Raw genomic sequence first — 22,177 nt, 5'->3', positions numbered from 1 at the left:
CATCAGTGCGTACTACTACGGTGCCACTGATGTGCCATGTGCAGCCGGTGTGCGTGCGTATGTGTTTGTTTGAGTGAGTGGGTATATGCACGTAGAACTAGAACGGAGTGGATATGAGGGGTGTACCACGCTGCCAGTGACCCGCTGCAGGAAGGTGCTACAGCCGTGAGCCTAACGCGGCCGGCGTACCAGCTCCACTGACGTGCACACCCTGACCACCGTTGACACGGTGCCGGGCCAAGTACTTGGGCGTCAGTCACCATCACGAAAGACCTGAGCTGGAACGAGCACATCGACTGACACCGTGTGCTCCAAGGCCACTGAACACTGAAGACTCTTGCGTTCTTGCGCCGCAACCTGAAGACTGGCTCTTGAGCGGGATCAGTCAAGGAGACGGCGTACAAGGCCTACGTACGTCCAAGTAGCCTGAGTATCCTAGAGTACGCCACTACACTGAGTCTGGGATCCCCACACGCAGCAGAACATTGACAGGCTGGAGGCTGTTCAGCTCGCGTCGCGCAGGCCGGTTTGTCATAACTGCTGAGGCGCTACCGCAACACTTCAAGCGTGTCGACCACTGATGATCGATGAACTACGGTGCCCCTCCCGCTTGAAATCCAGGCACCGGACTGCCCGCCTTGCCATGCTGTACTGACCGCATCCAGCAGGATACTGTCACCTTCAGCAGCATCAGAAACAAGCTCCAGCCACTGCCCGCTCACCAGAGAAGAGGCCACAACCAGCAGCTCGCTCTGCCTCAGTACCAGACCCACTGCGGCACCAGCAGGCGTCCTTCCTACCGCGGACCATCAGATACTGGAACGCCCTTGGCCCAGGAAGTCGTGGAGGCCAAGACCATTGACACCGGTTCGTGTCATGGGCCTCCAGTCTCCCCCAGTAGCCCAGCATTTCGTCAGTGCACGTCCGACCTCCCCTCAAAGTGACAGAATAGTCAACAGGATGACTGCCGTCACTGCGATGGAAAGAAGAAGAAGAAGCGTGCGCCGGTGTGTCTACCATGTTTATAATTAGTGTCATGCATACTTTGTCGCGTGCGTGTGTGTTCAGTTTCTATGGGTGAGTTGGTACGCGTCGCGTGTGCCGGTGTGTGTGTGTGTGTGTGTGTGTGTGTGTGTGACTGCAAATATGAACTGATTTTACCCCAGTCATATTGTTCACAAGAACTTTTGAGGCTCAGTCTCTAAACGGGCTGGGACAGTATCACACAACTGATACCGTCAGTAAAATCAGCACGTACATTACTAAGCGCCCTCCCGCTAACCAAAGGAATTTGTCCTTATCCGTGGTCCTCTACAGTCTACCCGGCTACAACGGTATTTTAACCGTGATTGATATTGTTCCTTTTTACAACCATCAAGGGTAACAGAGTCTGATGGATACTAACCTTTTCTCCTTTCTTCTTCTTCTTTTTTTTCTTTTCTTTTCTTCTCTCTCTCTCTCTCTCTCTCTCTCTCTCTCTCTCTCTCTCTCTCTCTCTCTCTCTCTCTCTCTCTCTCTCTCTCTGTGTCTGTGTGTCTGTGTGTGTTCTTTCCGAACTGGAATCAGACGTTTGAGTCCTGTGAAGGCCTGTTCGTCGTTCAATTAGAAACAGTATATCAGCATGCGTGGCTTAATGATAGCATACTGGATCCTAAACACTTGGAGAGTTGGCCCAATGAGCGTCAAGCCCAGTCTTGAAAGATGACATGGTTGGGGCAGTCACAACACTGTCTGGCAAACCGTTCCAGTTATTAACGACTCACTCAGTAACGGAAGGAACTGTGCACTTTCAGTCGACAATGTGATTTGTTTAACATTAGACTATAACCCATTCTGTCTCTACTTCAGTACGGTAGGTGATAGACTTTTTTCTTCCCTCCTCCCCCCCCCCCCTTTTTTTTTTTTAACTCACACAAGCCGTGTACATTGCATTGTACAGAAATATTCACCTTTCTCTCTTTATCATTTTATGATGATGATGATGATTATTATCATTGTTTTGTCAGAACGGCAGAGTTTTCTGTTTGAAATTCGTCAGTGCTGCTCTCCCCGGGACTGATCGTAGCACATCGCCACAGCACAGCGCTACTCCGGCATCTTTCTCAGTGCGTTTTTTGGTTTTTGTCAGTGTGTGTGTGAGTGTGTCAGTGTGTGTGTGCGTGTGTGTCAGTGTGTGTGTGTGTGTTTTCTGTCTGCAAGTTAGTGTATTTCGTTTATTTATTGATAGTCTGTTCATAGTAGTCAATATGGTGATTTTAGACATCAGTCAGTGTTTTTGTTTACCTATCAAACTGGATTTTTCAGCTCAGAATTTGCCACCGTGTGCCGACTGGACGGAGGGACAAGTTTTCACGGTGTTGTTCAGTGTTGGTTCTTAGTCTGTCGTGCTCTGCTGGACGAAGTGTACACGGCATTTTGGCTATGTATGCTGTACACGGGTCCTCGGTTTATCGTAGTACCCGAATGACTTAGTATCCGGACCGGCCGCCACTCGATCACTGAGGTGATTCCACTCTCTCTGCCTTCCTTGTTCAGTTGATGTCTTACCACGAGGCCGCCACTACTGTTAGAAGCTTTTTTCCCCCTCCTTACAGTCTCTCTGCCTTCCTTGATCAGTTGATGTCTTACCACGAGGCCGCCACTACTGTTAGAAGCTTTTTTTTTCCCCTCCTTACAGTCTCTCTGCCTTCCTTGATCAGTTGATGTCTTACCACGAGGCCGCCACTACTGTTAGAAGCTTTTTTTTTCCCCTCCTTACAGTCTCTCTGCCTTCCTTGATCAGTTGATGTCTTACCACGAGGCCGCCACTACTGTTAGAAGCTTTTTTTCCCCCTCCTTACAGTCTCTCTGCCTTCCTTGATCAGTTGATGTCTTACCACGAGGCCGCCACTACTGTTAGAAGCTTTTTTTCCCCCTCCTTACAGTCTCTCTGCCTTCCTTGATCAGTTGATGTCTTACCACGAGGCCGCCACTACTGTTAGAAGCTATTTTTCCCCTCCTTACATATCTAAAAAAAACACAAACAAACCCCACCCCCCCAAAAAAAAACGAACAACTTTAATTCATGGTCGTTTTAAAACAAATTTTGATTGTTCAGATTGATTTGTTTAACTTGATGTCATAGTAGGCTATATAGTCTGTTCACACAAGTCAGTTGCCCAGTGACTGTATACATTAGACAAGTACAAATCAAAGTCACACACACACACACACACACACACACACACACACACACACAGATTACATATCTATACATATATATATATATATATATATATATATATATATATATATATATATATATAAAGAATAACATTTTTCGTAGTGATTTTTAAAAAAGAATATTGATTACAGACAAAAAATCTTTTCTGAAAAAGAGGTTGAGTGGGGGTGGAAGGAAGGAAGAAAGAAGAAGAACTGAAACTGAAGAGAAAATGGGCTATAGTTTCCGAGAGTTGACTGAACACTCAGCCGCACAATTTCACCGACATTTTGTGTATGTCTGACGTAGTTTGTTACATGTTTGTTTTCCTTACCCGTCCAGTTTAATTCATGTTGTTTATGGCTCAGCTGACCGCAGCTGTCTCCAGCTGTCAACCTTGGAAATCATGCAAGAATTATAGTGTCAGCCCAAAGCCGTAAAAGTCAAAATATTTTTGTTTCATGATGTTAGATTGAATAAGCAATAACTGCTATTGTTGGTGTTATTTTTGATACATGAAGCCATATGTGAAAATGTTTTATGTAATGCACTCATACATTTTACAAAAATATACATATCGTGTGACAATGACGCTCACACTGAATTAAGCAGTTCTTATTCCAGGTATTTTTTCCAAAAGGTTTCAGAAAGATGCAATCACACGGTCTGAGATTGTGCCTGCTTTTGTTTCCTATACTTATAATTTCTGTGAAAGGCTAATATATATATATATTATTTCCCAGCTCTCGGAAAGAAAAAAAATCATTATGATTCTTATCATACTTTGATCGCCATGGATACCATGACGTCACCACCAGACGGTTGACAATGGACGCGAATGAATATTTGCTAATGATTTCATTGGATCCTACAGATCTGACTACGAAATAGTTCCACAATGAAACCTTCTTTTTGAACTAGCATTACCGCTGCCGAATAGAACAAATTGCTTGATTATATTTATAAAACAAATAGGAGGAGTGTGAAAATTACTTGACAAATCTTTTACCGTTTTAATACATGCATGAACATGAAAATCTGTGGCACCGCCATTTTGGGTACATTCCTCTGATTCGGTCTGCTACGTTTATTCGCAGGGCATATCTCAGCACGAGTGTGGACAGAATGGCTGAAAAAGTCGACCATGTGTACAAGGCGAAGCTTGCTGAGCAAGCTGAACGTTACGATGACATGGCTCAAGCGATGTATAAATATGTTGAAGAGAAATGTTCCGGTTCCAACCCGGCTACGCTCAACAATGAAGAGCGGAACCTCCTATCAGTTGCATACAAAAATGTTGTCGGCTCGCGACGTTCTGCCTGGAGAGTTGTGTCCAGTATCGAACAGAAGGCGGAAGGAATGAATGAAAAGAGGGTCGAAGTGGCCAAGAAGTACAGAGAGAAGATCGAAGCAGAACTGAAAAAGATCTGCCAGGAAATGTTGGTACGTAGACTGCAGTATGGCTGGTCAAGTTCAGGGAATGAAAGGGCATTACTGTGTGATTATGGTATTTGTGGTTGGGCGGGGATAGAGAGTAGTGACTTGGTGTGGGATACAGTGCCTGCACTGACCAGTAACGCTTTGATGAAGATTTTAGTAGTAGCATTGAAATTTTTGTTTATTTATACATATCTATATTTTTAAAATATGCAGCCGGCAGAACAGATTGTGGCATGCATAGGCACCTTGCACATGCGACCTCTTCCAGATTTTACCACTGACTGTATCATGACAGGCACAATGTATTCACATCTTGCAGGATATATGCACAACACATACAAAATTGTACACACGCATGCACACACACACACACTGCAATGAAATGCATGCAGTGTCTAAAGTCAGAAACTACCTTTGAAAAGAAAGTGTTTGCTTGTACAAAGAAAAAAAAGAAGCAATGTGAAATGTAGTAGTACTAGTACCTTTGAAGTTCCTTCTCTGAAAAAAGAAGCAATGTGAAATGTAGTAGTACTAGTACCTTTGAAATTCCTTCTCTGAAAGGAGACCTGGAAGAAGAGTCTAAGAAAAAGTGAAAGTGATAAGGGGGAAAGGACAGCGAGTCGGTTTTTGATGACTGTCAATGAAGCAAGAGAGATATTTTTTCTCTGCCTCAGATTTGAAGTAGCAGGACAGGACGCTGTCCAGTGGTTTAACTGCAAAATGTGGTGCCACAAGGAAGGTTGCTCAAACCTGACAGAGAGATTTTGGCATCCTCTGTGACTCCAAGTCTGGAGTAGACTGGGTGTGTGATCAGTGCCGTGCAGGGGACAACAGCAAAAAAACAGAATTAGAGGCCAAGCTAGATCGACTGATCAGACTTTCAGAGTCAGTAGATACAGACTTAGCAGACTGGAAGCAAGTTGCTCCGGTGCAAGTCAACAAAAAGTAATTGACAAAAGAGTGGAGAAGATGCTGGAGGAGTTGTGGGAAGAGGGAAAAGAGAGAGCTAAATCTTATATCAAATTTACCTGAAAAAAGAAGACAGACAGTGAACAGAGAAACAAGGAATGTGTTGAGAACTTGGTAAAAATGATATGCCTTGACTTAGTAAAAATGATATGCCCTGACTTCGTAAAAATGATATGCCCTGACTTTAAAGAAGGCTGCATTGAGGAGCCTGCGAGACTGGGCAAGGTGAACCTAGGTTCACGGCCTAGACTCATGCGCATGAAAACAAAGAGCATTGAAAAGAAAAATCCTAAAAAATGCCCGAAATCTGAACAAGGGCATTAATGATCAAGCCGACAAAATTTACATCAACCCTGACTACACACCAACTGAACGACAGAAAAGCAAACTACTGAGACAAGAACTAAACAGACGGATTGACGAGGGAGAAAGAGACATTAGGAAAAGGGGAGGGAAGATTGTGACCGTCAAGTGGTCACCCACACTTAGTCAGGATGCCCCAAAGGATGACTGACCAACCACCAGTCATAACAATAATATACATAGTTTTAAAAATGCTGTAGAAAATAAAAATTTTTGTACATTACATGCGCAAACACTGAAACAGTCTTCTATACAAATGCAGATGGACTTCTGAATAAAAAACAAAAACAAAAACTGTTAATTCATGTAGATTGTATAAAACCTAGTATCATTGCTGTTACTAAAGTTCTGGCCAAGAATCAGAAAGAAACGAACACAGTGAAATATGAAATCCCAGGATTTCATTTATTATTTAACAACAACCCAAAAAGAGTGAGTATTGTCGTATGCAAAGCATGGAATAAATGCAAAAATAAGTTCTGGAATGAATGACACTGAGTTTGAAAAATGTGTGTGGGTCAATTTCACCTCAGGAGATGGTCAGAAAATCCTTTTTGGATGTGTATACAAAAGCCCAAATAGTTCTATAGAAAATGGGGATAGTTTAATAAAGTTATTAACACAAGACACTGTTAACAAATATTACTATGTATCACAGGGGATTTCAATTTTTCAAACACTGACTGGTCGAGAACATGGACAGGGGAAAGAGATAATGATTTTATAGAATGCTTACAAGACAGTTTTCTTTATCAAGTGCCGAAGTGGTGAAGGACACTACAAGATGAAGAGAAGGACAAAGCCATAACATTCTTGACCTAGTAATAGTAAATAATGAAGTCTTAGTATCAGATATCCAACACCTTGCCCCATTAGGTAAAAGTGATCATGAAGTTTTATTTTTTTCATTTTATATGTTTCTGAAATTATTGAAAATTATGAGAGAGAATGGAGATATGACATGAAATTGGCAAATTTTGACAAAAGTTAATGCAACTTGAATTCAGCAATACAGACTGGACCATAGTGGAACAGTGCTGGGAATTAATAAAGAAGATACATACTAGTATGAAAGCAACATTCCCAAAGTAAAAACAAAGAAAGATAAATGACAAAAACCAATGTGGATGGCATCCAAAAACAATGAAAGTTATCAAGAAAAAATAAGATTTATAGAAAAGGCTTCTAGAAACAAAAAATGGAAGAGATTACCAGAAATACACAGCATCAAGAAGTCTGTGTAATAGGGAAATCAGAAAAGACAAAAGAGAATTTGAGAGAAAAATTTCTATGGAATGTAAAAACAAAAAAAAACAAAAACAAAACCAAAAGGTTTTTAGAACTATGTGAAGTCCAAGACCAAGTGTAAAGTTGGCATTAGTCCATTAATTACAGATGATGGAAATACTACAGTCAGTGATAAAGATAAGGCAGAAGTGTTAAGTAACTTTTTTTTGGTAATATCTTTACTAAAGAAGACATGACCAGTTTACCGGATGTTGCCCCTATTTCAAGATCTCAGAGTGTGTTGACTGAGGTAGTAAGTTAAGTAACTATCACCCCAGAATCAGTTAAGGTGAAACTTAATAAATTAAACCCAAACAAGGCTCAAGGCCCTGATGGTGTTCCATCAAGAGTGCTTAAAGGGTTGAGGGAGGAACTGTCAGTTCCCCTCTGTACCCTATTCAAAAAGTCCATACAAAATGTGACTGTACCCAGTGACTGGAAAACCGACATAGTGACCCCAATATTTAAAAAAGGTACATGAACTGACCCAGGTAACTACAGACCAGTTAGTCTGAATGGTGTTACCTGCAAAATTCTTGAGACATTAGTAAGGGATGTTATTGTTGAACATATGATGACATAATTTATATGCTAAATGTCAGCATGATTTTCGAAAGAGTTGATCATGTGTAACTAAGTTACTTGAAGTAATGGAAGATTTCACAAGGTTACTTGATAATGGTGATAACATTGATGTATTATACCTTGATTTAAAAAAAAAGCTTTTGATTCAGTGGCACATAGAAGGTTATTGATAAAATTAGAATCTTATGGAATCACAGGTAAAATACTTCATTTGATAGAAGAATTTCTCTTTAACAGATCACAGAAAGTTAAGGTTGGTAGATCTCAATCAAGTGGTGCAGATGTCCTGAGTTGAATCCCCCAAGGCATTATATTGAGACCTATTCTTTTTACTGTATTTATAAATGATCTTCCACAATCAGTAAATAGCACTTGTAAAATATTTTCAGATGACACTGAAATATACACATCCCCATTTGTATACCAAATATTGCAAAGAGACATCGATTCACTAGACTCATGGAACCTATACTTTGATGCTGCAAAGTGCAAAGTGCTCCATGTTGGTAGCAAAAATCCTGAACATGACTACTTAGTGAAAATTGGTGATAAAGAGTTTAGTGTTGAAAAATGTGAAGAAGAAAATTATTTAGCCTTTTAAGTATTGATTTTTGATTAAAAAAAACCCCAACCTACTCTTTGACAAGCATATTGCATGGTTGATGAATAAGGCAAATCAGAGAATTGGTATAATCAAGCATACCTTCACATTTCTGGACAGCAGTATATTTTTAAGACTATATAAAGCATTGGTAAGACCTGTATTAGAATATGCAAACACAATTTGGTTCCAAAAATTAAAGTGTCAGTTTGCTGCAATCGAAGGTGTACAAAGACAAGCAACAAACTTGATTAGTCCATGAAATAAAGGATTTTTCTTACGAGGAAAGGCTAAAATATCTTGAGCTCCCTTCCCTTAATTAAAGCAAGAAAGGTATGAGGTGACTTGATACAAGCGTATAAAATATATTATAATAATGTTGATGACATTGACAGAGCATGTTTATTTATTAATCCACAAACTAACATTGTCACCCGTAACAGTACCGACAAAATTCAGAAGCAACATTATAGTAGCAACATTAGAAAATTTGTTTTTAGTTACAGAGTAACAGTAACTAACAACTGGAATAGACTAACCCCAAAAATCAAACGTGCACCTAACATGAATGCTTTTAAAAAGCCTATTGATGACCACAGTATCATAAAGAAAACAATGTTTGACTTTGATGGTTAAAGGTGAACCTGGGCTTGGGAGTGAGTACCTGACCAAATAATTTTTTTTTGCTCAAAGCCTGACAAAGCGCGTTGGGTTACGTTGCTGGTCTGGCATCTGCTTGGCAGATGTGGTGTAGCGTATATATGGATTTGTCCGAATGCAGTGATGCCTCCTTGAGCTACTGAAACTGAAACTGAAAACAAAATGAAAACCGACAGGGCATATAAATTCGCAAGGCAACAATGTTTGGCATCACCCCTAACCTGAACCTGAAATATTTATTTCTGCACTTCTTGCATTATTGAAACCAGCTTCTTTCCTTACAGGTTTTAATAATGTCCAGTCATTGACATGTGTTATTTGAAAGAGTATATGAACAATATTGATGACCATTGAAAATGATAACACAGATTCAACAAGAGCTTATTTTTTTCTCTTCACCCACACCCCCAAGTTGTCTTTTGCTGTCGTCTCAAGTATGCAGTCTGGAAACATTTTCGTGATATTTTGAGCAGGTGACTTTTTTCTGGTGTTAAAAGAACATGGTTAATATTTTCATTGCAGGGACTGCTGAAAACCCACCTTATTAAAAGTAAACCAGATGGCGATGATTCCTATGACAGTGTTGTATTCTACCTCAAAATGCAAGGCGACTATGACCGCTACCTTGCTGAAGTGTCTCAAGGGGATGCAAGGAAAGGTAAGTTTGAACAAAGTGCCAATTTGATTGAACACACACACACACACACACACACACACACACTCACGTTTACTGATACAAACATTCACACATACACATTTGGGTTTTTTTTTTTTGTTTGTTTTTTTTTATGATGAGGAGTTTGACTTTGAGAAAATAACCAGTGATTGGCCAAGAATTGATGATCAAACTGCTATAGGAATAATGAGGTATACTTAGGAATGTATTGATGAATGAGCAAAGACCAAGTAAAAATTTCGAATTGCTTTGTTTTTGTTTTTTCATACATTTTCCAGTGTATAATCACTTTTTATTTTTTTAAAGCTTTGTTCTGTGAGAGAAGTCTGTATGACTTATATGTCGTAGGATGTTCTAATTGCACACAATACTGACATGGAATGATAGATGCACAGAATTGTATATATGCTCGCACAAAAAAATGACTCACCTATACCCCTTCTCCTTTTAAATAATTAATTGAAAATGGGGGCGAACAATTCAGTGGTGTCTTGGGGGAGGTTAGACCAACATGCCAATACTTTCATCAACAATGAAAGAAAACTAAAGAGAGGTTTAGAATTGTTATATATATATTTATGATTTTTTTCTTTTGATATTTATTGCATGTTTACTAAATAGTAAATATTGATAATTGATACAGATCAAATAATGCAAACACAACGAATAGCATGGTAGTTGCCTAATTACTATTAATCAATTCAAAACATTCCTGCTGCTGAAAAAAAAAATTCACAATATTGTTTTACCCATCTGGATTGCTGCTTTGTCATGTGGTTTTGTGTGTGTCACTGTGTGTGTGTGTGTGTTAACTTTTTCTCATTCCTGAATAAAGTGGTACAATTACAGTTTTATAACATAACAAAATATAACACAGACTATTTAAATTTAAGTATTTATATTATCTGTAATTCATATTTATCAAATGTATAATTTAAATTTTCTGAGAATTGTGTAGCTGGTACATCAAAACAGGACCATAAAACAGGAATTCCCCCAGAAATAATTTATTCATTGATAATGTTTTGGCCCGGATAACTACGTTAGAGTTATCCACAAAAAAAAAAAAATGATCAGTCACAGACTTGACTCACAGTTTCTTTTTTATGACCGTATGTCATGCAGGAAGTTGAACTCATCCTTTTATCATTTCACTAACATTCAGCACACTCTGATTACATTACATCATGTATTTGAATGTCCAACATACCAGGGAATTTATTCTGACATACCGATGTGAGCAATAGCCGAGAGGTTAAAGCATTGGACTTTCAATCTGAGGGCCCCGGGTTCAAATATCAGTAACGGTGCCTGGTGGGTAAAGGGTTGAGATTTTTCCAGTCTCCCAGTTCAACATATGTGCAGACCTGCTTGTGCCTGAACCCCTTTCATGTGTATATGCAAGCAGAAGATCAGATACCCATGTTAAAGATCTTGTGATCCATAGCAGCGTTCAGTGGGTTATGGAAACAAAAACATACCCAGCATGCACACCCCTGAAAACGGAGTATGGCTGCATACATGGTGGGGTAAAAATGGTTTTGGATGTAAAAGCCCACTAGTGTACATACGAGTGAACGTGGAGTTGCAGCCCACGAATGAAGAAGAAGAATAATTCTGATTTAACCATTATACGTTCTCACATGCCAAGAAAAAAAAAGAAAATCCACATCAGTACTTTTCTCATGTTTACTATGAATTCTCAGAGATGTAACTATCTCTTTGATAACAAAATATTTGTACTTCGTATTCAGTGCTATCTTATCTACTAAAAATTTACGTACAATCGTTACACAATAATCATAATAATATAATTCAACATTCAACCACTCGCATTATATTATTTTTGTCTTTATTGTAGTATATTGTTCCAATTTATGACCGACAATCATAATGACTGCAGTTAGCTGATGACATTAACAGCAGCAAACTTTTTTTTTTTTTTTTTACCAGTTTTCCAGTTATTTCTTAAATCAAAATAATTCAGAAAACAATTTGTTTTACATTTCCTCTAATTTACATTTAACAACATCCATTCTGTTCTCATGATATTGATAATTATAAAGCAAGTGGTTTACAAACCAGAGTAATGATGCAACACTGGTACTGGTAGGCCTTCGGCTCTTAGCAGATGCCTTCTCACCATTAACCGGAAACAGGTGGAATCCTGGAACAGATATATCTCCCGTTCACCGTATTGTATCATATATCAATGTTAAGGCGTGTAGGCCTGATAAGGCCTTTTGCACCATGTTTTGAAATTCATACATAGAGTTAAATTTTAGGGTAGGGTAAGTATTTTGGTTGTTTTTCCATTAACACAGGAGTAGCACTAAAGGTTTAAGGTAGGGCACATTGTTGATGGTTTGTTTCAGAAAATGTGGAGAAGTCCTTGCAGTCATACAAGCAGGCAACAGAGTATGCCCAGCAGCACATGTCTCCGACGCATCCTATCCGACTAGGTCTGGCCCTGAATTTCTCTGTCTTCTACTATGAAATACAGAACAAACCTGGGGAAGCCTGCAGCCTTGCTAAAAAGGTCAGTTGTCTGGGAAGTTTTTCAAAGATATGTGTATGTTACTTCCATTTGGCAATGGTTGGTTGTAGACATCTAACAATGGAAAGAAATCTGCATTTATATTTGAAATTTCATTTATAATTTGTGGCACATAATGATATGAGAAACAGTGTTAAAGTGTATTTCTGTGTGTGAGACTACCTTATTTCTTATTCATGTTTATACAATTATAGAGGGAGGATACACCAATGTTTCCAGTCAAAATGCTGAATGATATATTTTGATTAGCAAAAGAAACACACACAAAATAGTCATATCAAAAAAAACAAAAAAAAGGTTCTGTAATGCTAAAGCATTGATTTTATGCTGATTGCTCTGGACTGTACATTTTCACAATGTGACTGTTAGCATAACAGAAGCAAAGTAGAACAGCCTAAATAGAGATGTACAGTGTCATTGTCAGAATCAGTACAGCTGGAAGACAGTACATGTACAGTGTCATTGTCAGAATCAGTACAGCTGGAAGACGGTACATGTACAGTGTCATTGTCAGAATCAGTACAGCTGGAAGACGGTACATGTACAGTGTCATTGTCAGAATCAGTACAGCTGGAAGACAGTACATGTACAGTGTCATTGTCAGAATCAGTACAGCTGGAAGACAGTACATGTACAGTGTCATTGTCAGAATCAGTACAGCTGGAAGACAGTACATGTACAGTGTCATTGTCAAAAGCAGTACAGCTGGAAGACAGTACATGTACAGTGTCATTGTCAGAATCAGTACAGCTGGGAGACAGTACATGTACAGTGTCATTGTCAGAATCAGCACAGCGGGAAGACAGTACATGTACAGTGTCATTGTCAGAATCAGCACAGCAGGAAGACAGTACATGTACAGTGTCATTGTCAGAATCAGTACAGCTGGAAGACAGTACATGTACAGTGTCATTGTCAAAAGTAGTACAGTGGGAAGACCATATGTACAGTGTCATTGTCAGACTCAGTACAGCTGGAAGACAGTACATGTACAGTGTCATTGTCAGAATCAGCACAGCGGGAAGACAGTACATGTACAGTGTCATTGTCGGAATCAGCACAGCAGGAAGACAGTACATGTACAGTGTCATTGTCAGAATCAGTACAGCTGGAAGACAGTACATGTACAGTGTCATTGTCAGAATCAGCACAGCGGCAAGACAGTACATGTACAGTGTCATTGTCAAAAACAGTACAGCGGGAAGACAAGATGTACAGTGTCATTGTCAGAATCAGTACAGCGGGAAGACAGTACATGTACAGTGTCATTGTCATAATCAGTACAGCTGGAAGACAGTACATGTACAGTGTCATTGTCAGAATCAGTACAGCTGGGAGACAGTACATGTACAGTGTCATTGTCAGAATCAGCACAGCGGGAAGACAGTACATGTACAGTGTCATTGTCAGAATCAGCACAGCAGGAAGACAGTACATGTACAGTGTCATTGTCAGAATCAGTACAGCTGGAAGACAGTACATGTACAGTGTCATTGTCAAAAGTAGTACAGTGGGAAGACCATATGTACAGTGTCATTGTCAGAATCAGTACAGCTGGAAGACAGTACATGTACAGTGTCATTCTCGGAATCAGCACAGCAGGAAGACAGTACATGTACAGTGTCATTCTCGGAATCAGCACAGCAGGAAGACAGTACATGTACAGTGTCATTGTCAGAATCAGTACAGCTGGAAGACAGTACACGTACAGTGTCATTGTCAGAATCAGCACAGCGGGAAGACAGTACATGTACAGTGTCATTGTCAAAAACAGTACAGCGGGAAGACAAGATGTACAGTGTCATTGTCAGAATCAGCACAGCTGGAAGACAAATATAAAGTATTACTTTTGGTCCACTGATCAGTATCATTTTGCGTTTTATGAAGGTAGCTTTCTCTGTTAGTGGAGATCCAATCTTGACAGGCTGTAACACATTTCTCAGATATCCCTAAGTTCTATGTCGGCATGCTGTGGAGATCTATTTGAACCATTATTAATCCCAAGGCAGAAGATCAAATGCACCTCCAGTTCCAGTTATCCATGTTAGTGCCAATTGGTTATGGAAACATGAACATATCCAGAAAATGTAGTGTGGCTGTATAACTCTTGAGTAATGGAGTAAAACTGCCAGTCATATAAAAGTGCTCTCTTACATGTCCTGATCATATCTTGATTAAGGTTAAATGGTGGCACTTTTCATAACATTGACAAAGTAATTTGGAAGTTGCTCACAAACTTAAAAAAAACAAACAAAAAAACTCTCATCAGAGTTGAAAAGAACAATTTGGCCAGGAGAACAAATGATTAACAAATAGTAAAAAAAAAAAAAAAAGAAAAAAAAGTGGTAACTTTCTGTAAAGTACACAACTTCAAGTCAGTGCTGCTTATGCTGCCGATTCAGGTAGCGCACAGGTAAATGAAAAGTACATTGGAACAAACCCAGACATGTCTTTGAAAAAGGAAGCGCCAGGCCTACCCTTTCACCGATCATTTAGCATGTGCACACAGCAGCAGTGGCAGAAGAAATGTGCAAACACAGATTAGATTTAGACTTTGCAGAAGTTTGGTTTACAGAATAGATACAACTGCAGCTGTTCTGAACACTGGTTTGATCTTTCTCAACATTAGGTGGGATGGCCCACAACGCAATGTTTTTATTTTTAAGTCAAAAGATGTGGTGTAAGGAAGACATTCTTTGCCAAGGACAGTGGTGATAATGGAAAGTTGAACTGGTGCTGCAGTTGATGATGGCTTTGTGATAGCCTAGCTCATTTCCTTTCCTTGCTAGGTACAAGTTTCTGTTTGTTGGGTTTTTTTAATCGTTCAAAATGTTCATATGCTGGATGTTGAAATGCAGAGGAACAGCAGGAAGTTAATTTTTTTTTAGTTTGAATCTGCAGCCTTTACTGTTTTGCAAGGGAATTAGAGAAATCTTCATAAGACCAGTTGTTCGGAATGAATTTTTTTTTTAATATTATTATTATTATTTTTAACCCAGTCAGTGAAGTAAACAATTTGATGCTACATTCATCTGTCACTTCAGATTTGTATGTGTCAGTATGGTCATTGAACAATGATGGACTCTAAACCTAAGCTGTGGGTATTTTTGTGAACCCAACAATGCTGGCATGGATGACAGTTTTTCACACCCTGGCTTCTGGATGATCTGTGTGCATGTGTGAAAATGGGATGAAGGGACAAGCGTGATTGTTGACCATGGAGGAAGGAAAAAGTTAACCACCATCCTTCACTCCTGACAGAACGGTCTATTGCTGGGCAAACAAATGAATGTGCATATGATGAGGTATTCCTGCTGAATTGTAGCGAAGACACATTTTTCCACTATAATCTGGGGGCTGTGGTTGAACAGATGTGCTTTGATTTTGATTTTTATGGGAATGTCATTTTTCCTATAATTTAGAAATAATATGAGTCATGAAGCTTTTGCTTGTTTTGCTTTTCTAAAAATGATATTTCTGATTTCAAGTCTCTAGTGCGATTAATGTGTCTGCAATTTGTTGGTGTGTAATTTTGTTGTTGTGCTTTGTTGGGTGTGTTTCTGTTTCGTTTTTAGTCCGCATTCTTCTGATGTCGTTTTGACATTTCTGTCTTCAGGCCTTTGATGATGCCATTGCTGAGTTGGATTCCCTGAATGAAGACTCCTACAAAGACAGCACCTTGATAATGCAGCTGTTGCGGGATAACCTGACTGTGAGTACATACAATGATCCCTGTCAGTGCCTTTCTGTGCGTTCCTAATCATCTCTCGGCTTTAGCACTTGCACACACACGCACACACACACACACACACATACACACACACTCTCTCTCTCTCTCTCTCTCTCTCCACTCACACTCTCTACCTCTTCCTACTGTCTGTAAAGTACACTCTATTCGAACACATATGATTGTGTGCTTGTACATAGGTGTATGGGCATACACACACCACATAGTACATGAGCTCACACTTGGGTAAGTATGCATGCATTTTTTAATACTCTGTGTAAGATTTATGACAAAGTATTTCATGATATGGCCATTTGGAAGTTAGAATGATGATGATATGATAGTAAAATGTAGGCTTATACAGTGCGTTACCCCCATCTCAGATGGGGCTCATCGCACTTTAAAATAACTATACAAGTTAAAGAATAAGTTAATTATGTATGTACAAAAATCCACACAGGCAGTCTCACAGTCTCACTTCAGATTGACCCAAATCATAGCAAAATGAACACATCACATTCACTGTTGTCAAAATATACACCAAGGAACCAGGCATAACAGTTACACCAAAAAATCATCAAAAATGCTCACAAATCAACATAAAGAGCACATCCAACAACAACAACAAGAGATGTGTGATTGGAAACTGACCATGTAGAAGAACAAGAACAACAAGGTATATGATTGGAATGTGATCGACCATGAAAAACAACAAGATAAGATATATAATTGGAAAGTGATTGACCATAATTTTTTTTTTAACCAGTTCAGTGCCAGAGAATTTTGTTTAAAAAAAAAAAAATTAAAGTGCTCTCTCCTTGCCAGGGAATTTTGAGGATTTGGGGATAATAAATCACAAAAAATTCTAGCACAAAAGCTATAGGTGATACAGAAAGAAAATATAATTTTTGTGAAGGAAAATGAGTGTAGATTTTGCTTCTGGGCTCTTTTACCCAATTAGGTTGATTGTAGATAACTGTTCAGGCATGTAAAGTCAAGATAATAATTTTTTTGTACAACAAAAAAGTCTATTTCCACCTCTAAGTAATAACATCCATAAAGAAAAGAAACAAAATACAGCTAGAAATAGCATGCCTATTGTCAGATTATACCTGTAGAAGAAATTAAAACAGGCTATAAGTTTATAAAAACAAAATTACAGCTCGTGCAGACATGTAAGTATATCACTGTCCCAACAATGACAGAGGTGGGTAAAGTCAATGTAAAAGGTCAATCACCCTCTGAGAAACTGAACTGGCAAGCTTTCTGACAGTTAAGAGCGTTTGGGAGTTAGAGGGTGAAGTTGTTTGATGACATTCACTCCTTTCAAGTTGGATGTGGGCTGATTAAAGTGTCTGCTGTGCATCGGCTTGCTGCCTCTTCAAACAAGTCAACCATCTGATTCAGTGAAAAAAAGTGTGAAAAACAAAAAGCACGTGTTTCAAGTCCAGTGCAGTTTCCACCCTGCGTTTCGTGAAAATCGTGGAGCATTAGCGGTTGTCATCCTACAGTCTGCATTGAAATGTGACCACACTCATTCCTAAAAGCCACGCCCCCTTCATGAACTCTGGCTGACATTCGACCTATCATCTTACATCACTCCTCTCCCTCTCCTCCCCTTCTTCCAACGCACGCTGCACATATTCTGTAAGTCATAGCCACTTGTTCAAAAACGCTGTCTGATTGGATAGATGGACTGAATTACCATCAAATGGGCTGTCACTTTTGTCACCGTCATTGTCAATCACCTTCATTTTCAAACCAATCATCAGACAAGAGAGATCCTTCTCCATCGCGAAAGCTGTCCATAACCACAAGCAGAGCTTTCAGAATTGTGTAAATCTGCTGACTGTGACTATTTGCTTTACTGGACACAGTTTTCAGCGCATAGTTTTGCACATGATGCAACCCCCGTTTCCACATGCGCATCATGTGGTCAGTTAGCAAATTATTATCCAGTAGAAAGGGGTCTTCTACCTGATGAATATTCATTTGAATAGTATTTTTATAATCCGGACACATCAAACTAACTGTTCAGAGTCTGTTTATGTGAATTGAACCAAACTCCAGTGAAGAAAAAATCGGAACATATGCAGGACGTCAGTGGACATCTTATAGGCACTATGGCAATACTTTTTGTAAGATGTCAGCTAACATCTTATAGGCACTCTACTGGTTAAAAAAACAAGGTATATTATATGATTGGAAAGTGATTGACCATAAAAAAACAAACCAACCAACCACCACCACCAAGATGTAAGATTGGAAACTGATTGACCATGTAAAAAAACCCTCAAACACAGAGACCTGTTTAAGCATTTGCATACTGGTTGATATGCTTTATTTTCATGCTGAACGAACTTTTTCTTTTTTCTTTGTGTAACTGAAGGACATGCTTATTTTTTTTGCTTTTTTTTTTGTGGCCTGAGTTGCATGCAGGTCATGGAGCACCAGAACTTGGTGTTTTTTTTGTTGTTTATTTTGTTTTTTGTTGTTGTTTTTTTGTGCTTTCACACGGCTTCTTCATTGGCCAAAAAAAACAAAAACCTTTTTTTTTTTCTTTTTTTCTTTCGCTTTTTTTTCTTCTGTATGTCAGTTTTCAATTAATATATGTAAGAACATCTAAATGTATTCAAAGTAGTATTCTTCCGAATACACTAAGTTCTTTGTCTGAATATTCAGTTTTCATGGACAATTTCAGTGACTATTTTAACATTATGCATGTGTTTTAAGTTGTCTGTGATTAAGTTTGCTCTGATGTGAGTGTGTGGATTCTGTATGTGAGATAATCATCGAAATCATCTTAGTATAATACATATACGTCGAAAAACATGCAATTAGATCAACATTAATTATTGGAGGAAGGAAAAAAAAGGAGAAGAAGAAGAAGAAAAAAGGAAAGTTGACGCTCGGACAGGAGCTAGGTTCCGCCCTCCTCTGAAACGACGCACAGTGATTGTTCTTCTGCCAGATGCATTGATCAAGGACGCTCGCCACATTGTCCTCAGGACAACTCGTCGTGTAACACATGAAAGTAAATGACATACTTGACATTATACAATGCACATTGTCAGCATTTTACATATACTCATTCGGCCAGCCCGTGAAATAATACAAGTATTTAGCAATAATGATACAAATAAAAGATACGAAAGTGAGTATGTGAAAGGTGTTTGCGTACAGTGTGTGTGTGTGTGTGTGTGTGTGTGTGATCTTTTTTTTTTTTTGTACATTTACTAACATGGATTCAGTTGACTTCTGAGGCCTAGCTCTCTTTCAAAAATGCATTGTATACAAGGATTATGTAATTGATGTATTTGTAATTTCCAAGCAGGCGTTCTGATTTGTTAATACCAAAAAGTATATCAGTTATTGAAAGTTTCAATCTAAGATCTGTTTTTAAATTGATCAATTTTTCTATATAACACCAAAAACTGCTTACAAGTGGACATTCAAAGAAAAAGTGTTCAATGTAATCGACTGTGTCTGGACAATAAGATCATTTATTATTTTCTTTTACTTTCATTTTACAAAGAAGAATATTTGTTGGATAAATGTTATGTAGAATTTTCCATTGAAGAACTTTTAATCGTACTTCTTTTTTAACATCATTGGCTCTTGACCATGCTGACTTATCTAAATGTATGCCAAATTTTCTTAACCAAAGTTTTTCTGCAATTGGAGTTACAATTTCTTCATTTTCAAGTAATATATTCTTAATAATTCTAGGTTTTGTGTTATACTTGCTAACCTCCCATACATTGGATTCTGTTGTTTTTTTTCCCCCCTTTCTGTATCCACTGAATCCATGTTTTCGGGAGAGAATGGATAAGAAGATTATATTCAAGTATCAGGTTTGCTTTGTTCTGTCCAATTTGTGTTTATATTTCTTCTAAAGTAAGTATTCTGTTTTCACTTGCATGAATTACATCTTTAATCAGTTCTATCCCATTTGCTTGCCATGTTTGAAAAAATAACGTTTTGTTTTTGTATGTGATCAAAGAGTTGTTGAATAGCATCTGATTCTGGAAGTTGCTGCTGTTTATTATATTGTGTGTTGCTAAAGATTTGTTTTCTAAAAATGTAGTTACTACACTCCGCCAGAACACATTATCAGTTCTATCTAAACCCTTGATGTCTCTTAATTTACAGTTGATATGGAAAACCCTGTTATATTTTGCAAGTTTTCCAACATGCCATTTTGGTATTAAGCACCAGTTTTGCTCTTCATTTGCTTCATGAAGTTTTCCTGCCCACTGTAAATTAAAGCACTTTTGTAAAGTAATCATATTTATCATTTTAAGGCCTCCAGCATTGTATTCAGCTAAGGACATGCTTTGTTTTGTTGTGGAACAGCTGTGGCAGTCAGATGCCCAGGCAGATGGTGCTGATGACCAGCCAGAAAACCAGTGATGGTCTGACGACAACTCCTCTCATACCCACCACTTGCCCATCTTTTCTGGCCCAGCTTCCAGAGTCCCATCAACACATCTTCTGTCCTTGTGTCCGCAAGAATGAAACATTGTGGAATTACTTGAAAAAGAGAGAGAGAGAGCGAGCGAGTGCATCCGGAAAAAAAAGTGACAGCTTTTTTTGACTCGGTTATTTTAGTGGTTATCTAGTTAGTAGCGTGAGTGCGTTTGGTTGATACGGCTGATTATTTTCTGACCATCTTGATGATACGATTTGTGTGTTCCAACATCCCTTATCGTCAGCGTTGGCTGTTAACTGTGTTGACATGGGTGGGGAGGGGGTGGTGCAGTTAGACGTTTTGTAGGACCAGTGAGTGCACACATTTATCAGTTTGTTTGTGCTTGTGCGCAGTGTGCTTTTTTTGTTTCTCTTCTGCCATGCCTTTTGCATGTGGAGAACTGTCATGGCATTCCATGCGACAGGGGGACCAGCAGTCAGTGTCAGTGTCAGTCTCCCTCAGTTAGGTAGGGGTATTGTCCTGGAGAGCTGTGCCTTCTGCCATGCCTTTTGCATGTGGAGAACTGTCATGGCATTCCATGCGACAGGGGGACCAGCAGTCAGTGTCAGTGTCAGTCTCCCTCAGTTAGGTAGGGGTATTGTCCTGGAGAGCTGTGCCTTCTGCCATGCCTTTTGCATGTGGAGAACTGTCATGGCATTCCATGCGACAGGGGGACCAGCAGTCAGTGTCAGTGTCAGTCTCCCTCAGTTAGGTAGGGGTATTGTCCTGGACAGCTGTGCCTAGCTCTGGAACTAACATCTTTATGTATTGGTTGGATGCTGTCAGTGCAGGTGTACACACACAAATGTATAAATACTCTCATACATTCATATGTGTGATTTATGCACAAAAGTGAACAAACACAAAAAGATGTTTTGACTGACACCCCCCCCCCTCCTCCACGCACATCACACACACGCATTAAGACCACAGAAATGTTGATGTTTAAATCAACAAAAGTGAAGAGAATGTATGGAAACATATATGCAGTTGTACTTGAGAAAAGAAGTTGGCAAAAGAAACAAACATGACGCAACATTTTTTACAGTAGCAGTTGGCACAGGAGTTGATAGAAGTTGTGACAGTTCTACATGTTTGAAATATGTTGGGGGGGGGGGTTTTCAGATGCTTAAGGGAGAGAGCGCGCTTGAACTTTGTTGACATGCTCACACTGTCAGTGGGAAAGGCGTTCAGCTGGCTCTTGTTATTTCTGGATTTCAACCCTGCCTGGACTGCGTTACCACTAGCCATTCTTTACAGTTTGTTGTGATTAGCCTTGGCTTGGAAACTAATTTCAGAAAGGGAACTCCGGTACTGCAGTTGTACATAATTCCTAGTTTTTACCATCCTCTTGTTTTCCTTCACAATGGGAAGTTATACTTCTGAACTGGGGATGAAGATAAGAGGCACTTGTATGTGTTTTGTGCCTGTTTTCAAAATGGCATCAGGCTTGTGTACAAATGTCCCTGTACCAGGCTATCAAGAACTCCAGCCAAACCAGACCAGACCAGACCATGTGACCGGGTCACTCTTTACCCATGTACTTTACCCGTGTACACTTTCTCTGTGTCAGTTCCATCTTACACTTTTCCTCAGTCAGTTCCATTTTACTGTCAGTTAGGTCCTATACTTTGTCAGT

At 39.2% G+C, this 22,177-nt stretch overlaps 1 protein-coding gene across 1 annotated transcript in view; it reads left to right on the top strand.

Moving 5' to 3' along the window:
- Window positions 1-4,259: 4,259 nt before the first annotated feature.
- LOC143291038 (uncharacterized) overlaps window positions 4,260-22,177 on the top strand; it is a 49,974-nt gene continuing 32,056 nt past the window's right edge. Inside the window, exons 1-5 of the mRNA XM_076600622.1 lie at window positions 4,260-4,645; window positions 9,630-9,765; window positions 12,159-12,322; window positions 15,957-16,052; window positions 20,424-20,476. Of these exons, the coding sequence (XP_076456737.1) occupies window positions 4,328-4,645; window positions 9,630-9,765; window positions 12,159-12,322; window positions 15,957-16,052; window positions 20,424-20,476 (767 nt within the window). The 5' untranslated portion in view covers window positions 4,260-4,327. The remainder of the gene's footprint in view (window positions 4,646-9,629; window positions 9,766-12,158; window positions 12,323-15,956; window positions 16,053-20,423; window positions 20,477-22,177) is intronic.

The sequence above is a fragment of the Babylonia areolata genome, chromosome 16 (assembly GCF_041734735.1).
Source record: "Babylonia areolata isolate BAREFJ2019XMU chromosome 16, ASM4173473v1, whole genome shotgun sequence".
Classification (NCBI taxonomy): domain Eukaryota; kingdom Metazoa; phylum Mollusca; class Gastropoda; order Neogastropoda; family Buccinidae; genus Babylonia; species Babylonia areolata.
The sequence above is the reverse complement of the archived record's forward strand: the minus strand, read 5'-3'. Positions and strand labels throughout refer to the sequence as shown.